Source organism: Pseudonaja textilis, chromosome Z (genome assembly GCF_049901715.1).
Source record: "Pseudonaja textilis isolate UNSWEBS1 chromosome Z, rPseTex1.2, whole genome shotgun sequence".
Classification (NCBI taxonomy): Eukaryota; Metazoa; Chordata; class Lepidosauria; order Squamata; family Elapidae; genus Pseudonaja; species Pseudonaja textilis.
In genome coordinates, this window is record NC_142008.1 from 108207880 (window position 1) to 108222711 (window position 14832).

General features: G+C 38.5%; 1 protein-coding gene across 1 annotated transcript in view; it reads left to right on the plus strand.

Moving 5' to 3' along the window:
• LOC113450997 (vomeronasal type-2 receptor 26-like) overlaps positions 1–9713 on the plus strand; it is a 53094-nt gene extending 43381 nt beyond the window's left edge. The window contains exons 4-5 of the mRNA XM_087917744.1: positions 5653–5738; positions 7909–9713. Coding sequence (XP_087773870.1) covers positions 5653–5738; positions 7909–7992 — 170 coding nt within the window. The 3' untranslated portion in view covers positions 7993–9713. The remainder of the gene's footprint in view (positions 1–5652; positions 5739–7908) is intronic.
• The last annotated feature ends 5119 nt before the right edge of the window (positions 9714–14832 follow it).

Here is a 14832-nt window from a genome sequence, read left to right on the forward strand (position 1 = left end):
GGCTCAGTGATCATCCTTGCAGCGCAGTGAGATGGTGAGATTCATCCCATCCTTGCAGGGTGGTGAGCACCGGGAGCTGTGAGTTGGTCTTTACAGCCAGGTTGTGAAACAAACTGCTTCCCCCCTGCCACCCCTCCTTCCTTCTTCTCTCTTCACTAAATTGCTAATCCAGACTTCCTCTTTAAAAGGAAAGTAACTTTGGACTTTCAGTAAGTAGGGAAGTACTGTTATAACTGAACTCCTGTGAAGATTGGAAGCAACTTTATTTCCTGTGATAGAAGCAGAAGTATTTTGAAGCCAGGAGCACATGCTCAATACAAATCTGAGTCTACATGGTAAAAATATAAACTGTTCAAATTGCCAGTGCAAGGCTATCTTTCTTTCTCTTTCTCTTTCTCTTAAAAGCAACAAACTTTGAAAGTGTATTTAAATTAACTAGGAGGGGGCCAGAAATCACATTCATCAAGGGAAAACAAAACAAAAAGTTTCCTGTTGTCTCCCAGTGAATTGTTCTGTTTATCTCTGCTGAAGAAAGAGCCAGAGATCCCCCCTTCAACATCTTTGCATCTTTACTATCTCAAAAACTCAATCTACAAAACAAGAAAGAGAGTGTAAACCCTTGCTCATTGATTGTTTTCAAACAGCCCAGGAAAAGAGACCTCCTGCCAGTTTATCAAGGGTTATAAACCTATTCTCAGATATCAGCAACAGCTAAGCAAAACAATGCAAAGCATTAACCCTTTACTTACCAACTCTCAATATTACTTCATACTACTTCATTACTTCCATTATCTCAAAAAAATCAATTTGTTTAAAATAATTAATTTTTATGAAATGATCAATTGATTTATTGTTTTTATTGCTTAGTATGATTGAGTGTTTAGTACATACAGTGTAATTACTGAATATCTGATTAGTAAAATCAATGATTTAGTGAATTTAATTGACCAGTGTGTTTAGTAATTACTATAATAAATTAGGCTGTTTGTTGCTTAGGAAAATTATTTGATTAGAGTGATTTGAATAACCAACTGATTTATGGATTGATTTTTTAGTAATAAGCAACCTTACTTTTGATTTGTTCTCTAACATATCAATTAACATTTATTAATTACCAACATCCATTAAGTAACTGTCCACCTATCACATGCACTAGCTATTGTAATTGATTACTGTACTATTGCCATTGACCATGCCAGCCAAAAACTCCAAACCAAAAGAAAAGAAAAATATCTCTACCAATGACCTCCCAGACTCCTGCACATGTTTCAAATGTCCTGAAACCATCAATGAAAGTGAAATCTACATCAAATGCCACCTATGAAACAATCAAGCCCACCCTGCCTGCTTAAATGCAAACAAAAGCCTAGCTGATATGGTTAAAAATTCAGATACATTCTTTTATCTATGTCCATCATGTTCTCCTAAGCTAAACAAACTGAGTACCCTACCTGACAAAGTTGAATCACCCATTCACTCAATAGAAGAATGCTTAGCAGCATGTTTTGAAACAAGCAAGCCTAATTTCTCTTGGAAAAAAATACAGCACAGATAAGTGAGTACCTATCAGCTCAAAATCAAATCCCACAACAACCACAACTACTACCTCAACTACAATCACAACTACAACCAAAAATAACCACCAAACCACAGCCACAAATAATTACTATCCCTTCAAATAATTCCACAAATAATATACCCTTACTAATCAAAGACACCATGGAACTTGAACAGAAACATCCAAATGCCATCTTATTTGGTCTCGAAGACACCAACGAATCAGATGACATCACCAAAGTTCATGATATCATAAGCAACTCTAATACAACAACCATCTTTCCTGAAGATATCATTGAAATAACCAGAGATGGCCATGCGTTCAAATACAATGATGGCTCTGTGGCCCCAAGATTTTGTAGAGTTGTATGCAAAAATGAGTCCAGCAAATGTATATTCATTCATACAATAAATGCCATTGCAAAAACCAATCCCAACCACAAAAAACTTCACTCAAGACCAGACTTATCCATACTGCAAAGAATCCACTCCCGTGAACTCTGCGCAGAACTCAAACATCATCTAGACAATGGAGAAAAGGACCTATACATGGATTACAGAGCTGATTGCATCAAAAGAAAGTCAGACAACCCATAACTCTATCCCATCCAACCCTATCCCATCCAATCCAACATCACTCAAAACTAGGCATGCATGCCCCTAACTACCTCTATTCCAACCACAACTGAGTCTAAATGCAAGCTACAAGAAGCCTTGTAAATAAAATACCTGAATTTCTCCTCTTACTAAATATGGCTAAATTTAACATTATATTTTCTGTGAAACATGGCTCAACGTATCTCTCCCTGACTCCATTACCACAGTAAGAGACTATCATGTTTACTGATCAGATCATGAAATCCGTACAGGAGGTGGTGGTGCTATGTTCAATAAAAAGTCACTACATCTAAAAAACATCCAAGTTACCCAGGAACTTGCTCTTCCTGAGACCATCGTCTATGAACTGTCCTTAAATATCACATTTCGGTTCTTACTATGTTACAGAGTCCCTGATTATGACATCAAACATGCAAGCTTAATACACTACTAACATGAGCAGCATCCTGTCCACATGCTTTTATCTTTTTGGGCTGACTTCAATCTACCTCATATTAACTGGACCCTTAACGAATGTACAACTGAACCCACACATGCAACCTTCTACAATGCAGTAATAAATCTGGGACTAGAACAAGTCCTAACCAACAACACTAGACTTAACTGCCTCAATCTCATCTTCTGCAATAGTTTTAATTCAATTTATGGAATACAAATTAAAGAACCCTTTTCCAACAGTGACCACAACATGATTGACTTTTGTTTCAACATACGTCCACCCAAAAATGATCACAATGATGGAATCCCCAATTATAACTTCAAAAAAGGCAACTATGATCTTATAAACAATGATCTCTCATCCCCTGATTGGCAATTTCTATTCACTGGTTGCAATACTGTTGAAGACCATTACAACACATTTTTACTTGAAGTCAAAAGAGTAATCAAACTATATGTACCAATAACAACTCCCCAAACCAGAAAAAACAAATTACCCAGAACAATAAGGAAGTTTCAATCTAAAAAGAAATCACTTTGGCAGAAAAACAAATCTGGTCACATTGCCAACTTCAAAAGCCGATACAAAAATTTATGCCATCAGATGAAAACTGAATGCACCAATTATCACATTAAACAAGAAGAAAACCTTCTATGCACCAATTCTACCTGCGTTTTCTACAATTTTGTAAACAACAAACTAAAAGACTCAAGGTCCATTCCACCCCTGAAAGGACCTAATGGTAAAGACTGCAATGATGACACTATTAAAGCCAACCTCTTTAACACATTCTTTGGCTCAGTATTTGTAAATAACAATGGATCATGCCCAGTATTTCCTAGTCAAACCACAGACAACTACAATAAACTAATACATATCAATTTTACAGAAGACAATGTTGAAAAAGCACTACTCAACCTAAAACCATCTCTCTATATTGGACCGGACGGAATATGTGCCTACTTCTTAAAAAAGCTACCCAGTGCCATAGCCGAACCTCTAAGCATAATCTTTGAAAAATCTTTCAGGACCAGCTCCTTGCCAAATCTATGGTCACAAGCCACAGTCATCCCCATCTTCAAAAAGGGAGAGCCCAGCCTAGTTGAAAATTACAGACCAATCTCTTTATGCTGCATTACTTGTAAAGTCATGGAATCAATTATTAACCAATCCATCATCCTCCACTTAGAAACAAACAACCTACTCTCTAATAAACAATTTGGCTTTAGGAAAAAACTATCATGTAATCTGCAACTCTTACACTGCAAAAACATATGGATTACACAACTCAGTCAGGGCAAAAAATAGACGTAATCTACATAGACTTCTGTAAAGCCTTTGATTCAGTGGTACATGACAAACTACTCCTAAAACTAAAATCTTATGGTATCTCTAGACACCTGCATAACTGGATAGAAGTATTCCTGTCAAACAGACAACAACTGGTCAAAATTGGGAGCATCCTATCAAATTCTGTACCTGTCAACAGTGGTGTCCCCCAAGGCACTGTTCTAGGACCAACTCTTTTCATACTCTACATAAGTGACCTATGTGATCATATCAAGAGCAACTGCATTCTCTTTACTGACAATGTAAAGCTATTCAACACCACAGACAATACTGCTACCCTTCAAAAAGACCTTGACTATGTATCAGTATGGTCAAACAAATGGCAACTTCAAATCTCAATAACGAAATGCTCTGTCCTATATATTGGCAAAAAAAAAATCAGAAAATAAAATACAGGTTGAATAGTCAAGACCTTGTTGATGATCCAAACTCTGTAAAGGACTTCAGAATACTCATCTCTAATGATCTAAGTGCTAGAGCCCACTGTAACTACATAGCCAAAAAGGCATTAAGAGTTGTTAACCTAATCCTACATAGCTTTTTCTCTGGTAATATTACACTAATAACTAAAGCATACAAAACATTTGCTAGACCAATATTCGAATACAGCTCAAAAGTCTGGAACCCACATTATGTATCTGATATTAACACAGTTGAGAAAGTCCAGAAATATTTCACAAGAAGTGTTATCCACTCCTCTACTCATTGCAGAATACCTTATGCCAGCAGACTCAAAATTCTAGACCTAGAAAACCTACAACTACGCTGCCTTCGGTCCAATCTAAATATAGTATATAAAATCCTACATTGCAATGTTCTACCTGTCAATTAATACTTCAACTTCAACCATAACAACACATGAGCAAACAATAGATACAAACTCAAGGTTAATCGCCCCAAACTTGATTGCAGGAAATACGACTTCAGCAACAGAATGGTCAATGTCTGGAATACTCTCCCTGACTCTGTGGTTTTTTTCCCCAAACCCCCAAAACTTTAAACTTAGACTGTCTACTATTGACCTCACCCCTTTCCAAAGAGGTCTGTAGGGGGCGTGCATAAGCACACCAACGTGCCTACCATTCCTGTCCTATTGTTTCATATGTATGTATGTACGTATGTATGTATGTATGTATGGCATTCAGCTTTGTTCAGGTATTTTCCCACGTCATTGTAGTTGTGCTTTTAAAGTTGTAGCAATGTGTCGGCAGAATCTCATCTGCCATCATCAGGCTTCTGTAAGATGATGGCAGATGAGATTCTGCCGAAACGTTGCTACAACTTTAAAAGCACAACTACAATGACGTGGGAAAATACCCGAACAAATACCATATATGTGTGTGTGTGTGTGTGTGTGTTATGTCTCACCTGTGTCCACAGGTGACAATCCAAAGTTTCAGAGTTCAAATATTCAAGCAAACAAAACCAGACCCAAAAGAGTTAACTGCTTCTGTTTTCACAATCCTTGGCAGTCTTCCTGGAATCTGTCTGGTAAGTCTGAACTGTCCATAAATCACGATGCCGCTTCAAATGTATTCTTCCAAATCCAAAAAGCACTTTGCTCCAAGCAAAGATTGAGAGCCAGCACACCTCCTTAAATCCCCTGGAGGGGCGTGTCCATCTCTCTAATGAATCCCTGGCTTGACGTTTCCTTTCAGATTGTGATTGACATTTCAATCTTCTTCTAGTCCTAGCATCAAGCCAACATCCGTCAGTCTCGTCCTCACACAAAGTCTCTGACACTCATTCTGTGGATCAGCTGCTGACGTCCGAGGTATGAAAGAAGTAGAAGGTTCTGGAGACGACCTTCTCTCCAACACTCTCTCATCCTCCTGGCTCACATCTGTGTCCTCTGATACATCAGACTCCACATTCACAGCAGTCTCAAACCTTCCGTCTTCAGATGCATCAGATTCAAAAGTCCTAGCAGGGTCAATCCTTCCAGTCACAAAATAAATATATAAATATAAATATATGGATCTTTGGTTATTCGGGTTTTCTCCCGCGTAAGATTGGAGGTATCTAGGCAATGTTTCGATGAAGTCTCATTCATCATCTTCAGGCTCTGTACTTTTCAGAAGTACTTCTCACTCTGAGAAGTACAGAGCCGAAGACACAAGCCTGAAGATGATGAATAAGACTTCATCAAAACGTTGCCTAGATACCTCCAATCTTACGCGGGAGAAAACCCGAAAAACCAAAGATCCACATACTAATACCTGCGAGAACCTCAGAATATATATATATATAATCTTTTCGCGGGTATCTCTTTGTATGGTATTCAGCTTTGTTCAGGTATTTTCCCACATCATTATAGTTGTGCTTTTAACGTTGTAGCGATGTTTCGGCAGAATCTCATCTGCCATCATCAGGCTTTTGTATTGTGTTCGTCTGTGAGTCAGGCTTTGGGCGTTGAAGTAGCGGTTGGTGTGTGTTTTCTTCTGGTATATGGTGTGTCCTAGTGTGCCATCTGTTTTTTTGTAGATTAGTACATCTAGGAATGATAGTTGTTTGTTTGTTTCTGTTTCCATGGTGAATTTGATTTTTGGGTATGTGCTGTTTAGGTGTGTTAGGAAATTGTTTAGGTTTTCTTTTCCATGGCCAAATAACAAATGTGTCATCGATGTATCTTAGCCATAGTTTGGGTTTGTGGGTGGCATTGGCTAGGGCTCTGGATTCAAATTCTTCCATGAACAGATTTACAATGACGGGTGACAGTGGTGATCTCATAGAGGCTCCTTCAATTTGCTTGTATCTTTGTTCTTTGTATATGAAATATGTGTTGAATAAGCAGTGTTCTGCTAGTTCCATGAGGTGTTTGGGTGGTTAGTATTTATTTTTTGATGATTTCTAGGGTTTCTTTTATTGGGACTTGAGTGAATAGTGAAACCACATCAAAACTTACAAGCAGATCTTTTTGTTCCACGTGTAGATCTTTGATCATTTCCAAGAAGTGGTATGTGTTTTGTACATGTGAAGCTGCTGCTTCAGCAAGGCAATGTAGCTGCTTTGCTAGGTATTTAGCTAAGTTTTGTAATGGTGCTCCTCTGGAGCTGACTATGGGTCTGAGAGGTATGCCTTCTTTGTGTATTTTGGGGAGACCATATAGTTTGGGGCATCTGGAAGATTTTTCTCTTGGGATGATCTTCTGTTGGATCTCTTTGCTCATGTTGCTGGTTATGATTTTCTTCTTGGTTATTTTTTCCAGATATGTGGTTGGGTCTGTGTTTATGGGTTTGTATGTGGAGTCTTGGAGTAGGTCTGTCAATTTTGTTTTGTAGTCTTTTCTATCCATTACTACTGTGGCATTACCTTTATCTGCTGGAAGTACGATTATGCTGCTGTTGTTCCTTAGGGCTTGCAGGGCTTTTAGTTCCTCTTTGTGTAAGTTGATTTTGGGTGGTTTGCTTGTGCATAGGATGTTAGTGACTTGGTGTCTTATTCTATCAGTTTCATCTGTATCTAATTTAGTTAGGCTGAATTCCACTCCACATATGATGGATTCTGTGGGGATTTTGGGGGGTGCTATAGCATAATTGAATCCTTTGGTTAGGACATCTGTTTCTGTTTTGGTGAGTTCTCTGTTGGACATGTTGTATACTAATTGTTTCAGGTGTTGTTGTGAGTTGTTGGGGGCTTACTTGTCATGTTCTATTTTCTTTAGTTTCTTCAGGATTTTGTCATTTTTGTAAGTGGTTTCAGTTTCAGTTCTCCAAGTTGTAAGTTGTTTTATCTTGTCCCAAAGTAGAGGGTGAATTTTGTTGCTCAATTCCAGGTGTAGGGTTAGGAAATCTTTGTTTAACTGGTCAAGTTGGAATCTCTTTCTGTGGAGCTCATTCCTGAGTAGAGCCATTTCAGTTCTTTTCAGGATACATTTGGTAGCTGCTGTGCTGTGATGAAATGTTAATTTGAAGCTGGTTGGTGTTGCATTGTTGTCTCTGCAGCTGCATAATAAGAAAACAAATATCAGACCTCTACGGGGAGGAAATAAACAGCCAGACCAAAACCTACAAGAAGCTGGAAGTTAAAAGAGTAGGAATACTACGTGACCTCAAATTCCTACACAGCTGTGGAGATTGAAAAAAGACCATAGAGATTGAAAAAAGACCTGAAAGCATGTACTCATAGCTATGTTTTTAGTTATACCTATTATTTTGTAAGCAATTGACAAATAAAAATTTGTTCAGGCAAAGGACTATTTCTTATCCAAAGTAGATGACTTTATCAAAGGTGCAAGGGTACGTGCCTTTGACTGTTACTTCTCAATTCCTTGGTGAATGAGAAAAATAGTGACATTTGTACTCTAGGATAGAAACAGGACTTTCCAGGGGCTCTTTTTGAAATGATCATTACTGCAATGCTGACTGACTATTGTTGGAAACTGCAGTGAGATGTATCAGACACTGAGTACCAATGAAAATCAATATCAAAACTCTTCTAGTTCTGTTGAGCTCATGTTGCATGTCAAAAACATTATTTCCTTATAGTCATCAAATATAGTCATTAATTTCATATTTGTTAAGATTCCTACCTAATAGAGTCATTCTGAAATTATATTTCTGTTCAGTCTGAGGAGTTCTATAATAATCACCAAAAGTTTTTTTCTGCAAGCAAAACATTTCAAATAAAGTGTTGTCCAATGTAAACAAATAAAAATCCCCTCTTCACCTAAATTGACAGTTTTTCTTGTGATTACTATTATGAGAAATTATGCCAATTACTATGATGAAAATTAAAGCCAGTCTTCTCTTTTTTTCTGTTCTTTTTTTCTTTTTTAGCCCCAGTTAGATCTTCATGGCTCTTTGATTCAAATTACCTTTATCTTCTTATATTGTTAAATTCACAAATTATCTACCGATGTTAAAGTCTCTCTAGCAAATTTATATCCAATAAGGACCTTACAAATAGTATAAATATTTCCTGGCTGTCATTATGTGTAGTTTGAATGATTTGCATTCAAAATTTCAGAATCATTATGTGAGAATGGCATGGTAAGGCAAACAATGTTAATATATTTTTGAAGATTCTAAAATATTATCATACAAACTGTTCTCTATATATATATACATTTGGCATAATAACTTTGATTATTTTACTCTTGCTTTTTTCTTATATGGTTTGGAAATGTGATATGAAAAATTACATTACATTACATTATTAGTGATAATTTTCAACTTGCCATTAGTTCTCTTATGTTCATGCCTACAACTAGAAAGCTTCTTGGAAGATCCCCATCTTTCATTTATTTGTGAAACCATGTAAGTGTCCCCCACCTTACAATGTATCATATCCAGTTTACATTTATATATGTAATAATACTCTATAGACCAAAATAATTTATAGTGATAAAAATATATATTTTATCTAGTTCAAAATTTCTACCCCTCATTAATTTCCTTGAGGTTCTTAAAGGAATTGAAAAGAACTGCTTTGATACACTGTACATATAGAAGATTAAAGGACTCTGACCATGTGACAGAAATCCTGATCATTGAATCAACGTTTTTAGCAGAATAAAAAAGAAAAAGGATCTCAAAAACACACGATATTTGGATAGTAATATTTTTAGCATGTATAGTATAGACATTTTAGAGCATTCTTATAACTGCAATTATGTTTTTTGGGGTTCATTGTTTGATTTATAAAATTGATATTATTTTTCTTAATAATTTCAGCAAATAAGTACAATACAAATAAAATATTGTATTATCAAATAAGTAAGACCACAAATAAAATACTGTACTGTCATAATTTATGATTGCTATGGTTTTTTCAGATGAGAAAAACTTCGAATCTTTGCTAAAATTGGAGAGGATTTAAGATATTAGATGTTTGGGATACTTTTTTTGTTCAAAGTTAAAGTGAAACACTTAATACTTAATCTGAAGTTAAACACTTAATACACAATGCATGACACAGAAATTAATTGCTTTAAAAAGCAAAATATTGATATATTTGCTGCATTGTTTTCTCTTACATATAATATGCTCTTTTGTTACATATAATTATTATTCCAGAGTCCAGGCTAAATTTTATCAGCATATTTTGGCTTTGATATTTGCTAGATCAATGAAAGCTCTCAGATCTTGCCCAATGTCATCCTGGGCATCCATATTTTTGACAGCTATGGTAGAAAATGGAACAATGGAACTTTTTTCACTCCTGAAGAGAATGATTCCCAATTATAAATGTGGCAGATATTTTGGGGATCAGCCAACTTCCACAGATAAGTTATGTGGTGAGTTGTGAGATGTTATAAATCAACTACCCAACCAACCAAACAGGAAATAGTTGAACTTTTTACTAGTCAGCTAACTATGGTATGTGGGAAGCACATCACAATAGTAATGGGGGATTTCAACCAGCCTGACATCAACTGGAAGACAAATTCTGCACCAGTGGGAGATCCAACAGGTTCCTAACTTAGCAGAAAACTTTGTTTCCCCCAAAGTAGGGAAGGGAACAAGGGGATCAGCCATATAGGACTTAATTCTCACTAACAGAGATGAAATAATAGAAGGTGTTGAAGCCAGTGGTGGGATTATGCCAGTTCTAGCCAGTTCCAGTGAACTGGTAGCAATAGTTCTGGCTGACTGCCTAGCTTTGTCCATTTGGAAAATGGATGGGGGCTGAGGAGGAAGCCATTCCCCTCCCTCCCCCAGAAGCTGGACAAAGCTATGCAAAAAGCCATCTCTCACCAGCACCCAGCAGCCTTGGAAAAGGCAATGGTGGCTTCACCTGCAATCAAGATAAACTGGGGAGGGGGAGCATGAGTGAGCACTGAGGAAACCATAGGAGAAGGGAAGCCAGGCAAAGGAGTGAGCAAGGGCATCCACAGCATGCTGTAGTACATGCACTTTGCTTCAGCCCTTTCATTTGGAGGGCTCCGATCAGTTCCTCTCTGGCTTCTCTGCCTCTCCTCTCACCTCATTAGCCAGCCTGCCAGCAGGAGGTTAGTGAATGGGCTTTATTGTGTTCCAGGCATTTCCTACCTGAATGGCATGCCATATTTGCAATACCCCCATTTTTGAGCAAGGCAGCGGGGGAATGTGGGGGCATAGGTATGCCTCTAGGTATGCAGGCAGAGAAACACTTCCCATTTTGGTAGCCCCCTATAAGGAAAATATTGTTTTTTTTTAAAAAAAACCTGGGGCTCAAGCTGAGCTGCTGGACTAGCAGCAGAACCTCTGTGCCCTGGATGGAGCCATCCATGCCACTCATAAGTGCATATCTGCCAGCAGCAGATGGTTTCTACAAAATGGGAGGCTTTGCCTACCCTGGCCAGTCGATCTGCATCTCTCATTAGTGCTGAGAGACTGAGGATTGTGTGCTGCCAAAAAGTCTTTCTGACAACCTCACCTATAGAAGGGGTGAGAATGTCAACTGTCTCTAGCCCCTAATTCTCCTTAAGCATTGCCAAATGAGGAGCAGCACTGGCAGACTTTCTAAGCCTAAAGCAGAGAGGGAGGGAGGGTGGGTAGGAGAAGGATATCCAATCCAACCTCTGGTGTGTGAGAGAGAGGCGGGAGGGAGGGAGAGGGACATAGAGGCAGCTTCTTGGAGGTGCATTTTGGAGAAGTGTCAACAGAAATGCTAAAAGGGCAATCAACTTGGGATTAAATTCCAAATGAAATTGGGTCTTCAGGGTAAGGAGACATGGAAAACTTTAAACTGCAGGTTTCTAAAAATCTGATTAAAAGAAGGGTCTAGAGGCAGCTCTTTAACCCATTAGTCCAGAGGGAGGAAAAGAGATGGGGTCCTTATAAATGTCTTTGCTATTTAGTTTAGGAATAACAGAATAACAGAGTGGAAAGGGACTTTGGAGGTCTTCTAGTCCAACCCCCTACTCAGGCAGGAAAACTGTGGGTGCCAAATCTGAGCAGAGGGCCTGGGAAAGGTGTCAGAATAATTCTTAGAAGGGACCTTGGAGGAGACCCTATACCATTTCAGAGAAATGGCTGTCCAGTCTCTTCTTGAAAAACTCAAGTGTTGGAATGCCCAGAACTTGTGGAGACAAGCAGTTCCACTGGTTAATTGTTTTTACTGTCAGGAAATTTCTCCTTAGTTTTAGGTTGTTTCTCTCTTTGTTCAGTTTCCATCCATTGCTTCTTGTTTTGCCACACCCTTCTTTGTGGCAACCCCTCAAAACCCTGTTTTGTGACCTGCATATCACACTCCTGGACAAAGCATGTGAGCCATTTCCTCCATTCAGTGGTCCATGAAAGTACATCTGTAGTATGTAGAGGCAGATAATAAAGTCAAAAAAAGATGAGCAACATTTTTACAGAACTATAGATACATTGAGGCTGGGGGTGACAAGGAGTGGCTGGGAGAGGAGGGACTGGGCAAAGCACTCCTTGACATGAGTGATGTGGAGTTGACCACATCCACCCAGTCACATGACCACCAAGCCACACCCACAGAACCAGTAGTAAAAAAAATTGAATCCCACCATTGGTTGAAACTACAGGAACCTTGGAGACAAGTGATCATAAAATATTGGACTTAAACATTATGCAAACACAAATAGTAGAACAAAGTCAAATTAGAGTCTTGGACTTTAACAGAGCTAATTTCAATAAACTTAGAGAGAGCTTGAGAAGGATTCCATGGATGAGAATCATCAAGGGGAAAATAACTCAAGAAGCTTGGGAAATTCTGTAAAGTGAGATTATAAAAACCCAGTCTAGCACAATACCAATGAAGAAATAAAATAACAGCTCTCAAAAAACCCAGCATGGCTGCATAAGGAACTCTCTGACAAATTGAAAGACAAAAAGGACAGGTATAAAAAGTAGAAAGAGGGGCAAATAACTAAGGCAGAATATCAACAAATAGCCCGGGCCTTTAAAGATGAAGTGAGGAAAACTAAGTCTCACAATGAACAAAGGCTTGTGACAAAAGTAAAAAAAAATAACAAAAAATGCTTCTTCCAACATGTTACAAACAAGAAAAAAGTCAAGGAAACAATAGGCTTGTTGCTGGGAGAAAGTGGCAAGAAGGTGACAAGCAACAGGGAGAAAGTAGAACTACTTAACTCATTTTTGGGGGGAAAAGTAGTTCAACCTATCAAAAGCAGCACCACAAAAAACAGATTAGGAACACAAGTTAAAATGGGGAAGAAAATGGTAAGTGTACATCTGTCAATTTCAAATCACTAGGACTGGATGGATTACACCCCAAAGTTCTGAAGGAATTGGCAGATGCAATCTCAGAACCACTGAACTATATCTTTCAAAGATCCTGGAGCACCCGGGAACTGCCAGAGGACTGTTAAAGAGCTCATGTTCCCATCTTCAAGAAAGGGGGAAAAATAGATCCAGGAAACTATAGACCTATCAGCCTGATCTCAATACCATGGGAGATTCTGGAAAAGATAATCAAGCAACAAATCAGTGACCACCTAGAAGTAAACAAAGTAATAACCAAAAGCCAACATGGCTTTGTTAAAAACAGATCATGCCAGACTAATCTTATTGCATTCTTTGACAAAATGACAAAATTAGATGACCAGAGGAATGCTGTTGATATAATTTATTTGGATGTTAGTAAGGCATTTGATAAAGTAGACCATAACGTACTACTAGATAAAGTAGAAAAATGGGGTTAGACAGCATCACCACCAGATGGATTCATAACTAGCTGACCAATCACACTCAACGTGTAGTCCTCAATGGAACTGCATCTACATTGAGGGAAGTATGCAATGGAGTACCACAAGGCTCTGTTTTAGGCCCAGAACTTTTCAACATCTTCATCAATGACTTGGACAAGGGGATAGATGGGGAACTCATGAAATTTGCAGATAACACCAAGCTGGCAGGAATAGCCAACACTCCAGAAGATAGGCTTAAGATACAGAAGGTTTTTGACACACTTGAACATTGGACACTATCTAACAAAATGAAATTCAATGGTGAAAAAAGTAAGGTTCTACATTTAGACAAGAAAAATCAAATGCACGGGTACAGTATATGTGATACCTTGCTCAATAGTAGTAAGTGTGAGAAGGATCTCGCAGACTTAGTGGACAACCATTTAAATATGAGCCAGCTATGTGCAGCAGATACCCAAAAAGCCAACACGGTTCTAGGCTGCATAAACAGAGGGATAGAGTCAAGATCACGTTAAGTGTTAATACCATTTTATAATGCCTTGGTAAGGCCACACTTGGAATACTGCATTCAGTTTTGGTTGCAACGATGTAAAAAAGATGTTGAGACTCTAGAAAGAGTACAGAGAAGAATAACAAAGATGATTAGGGGACTGGAGGCTAAAACATATGAAGAACGGTTGCAGGAAGTGGGTATGTCTAGTTTAATGAAAAGAAGGACTGGGGGAGACATTATAGTAGTGTTCCAATATCTCAGGAGCTGCCACAATGAAGAGGAAGTCAAGCTATTCTCCAAAGTACCTGAGGACAGGACAAGAAGCAATGGGTGGAAATAATCAAGGAGAGAAGCAACTTAGAACTAAGTTTCCTAACAGTTAGAACAATTAATCAATGGACCAGCTTGCCTCCAGAAGTTGTGAATGCTCCAACACTGGAAGTTTTGAAAAAGATATTGGATAACCATTTGTCTGAGGTGGTATAGGGTTTCCTGCTTGGGCAAGGGGTTGGACTAGAACAGTGGCCCCCAATCTTTTTTGTACCACGGCCAAGTACCGGCATCACAAAATGATCCACGGACCGGTACCGGCATCAGCATGCACGACCAAGGCAAGGCGAGCCAAGCGACCAGCCAGCCAGCCATACCCTGCTTCTCCCCGCCACCTTCAACTCCTCCTTTGTACCTTCTCGCAGTCGATGGGCTTTTCGGGCTTTTTCTTAATCTCCTCCTGAGTAACGCGAGACTCCACTGGCTTCA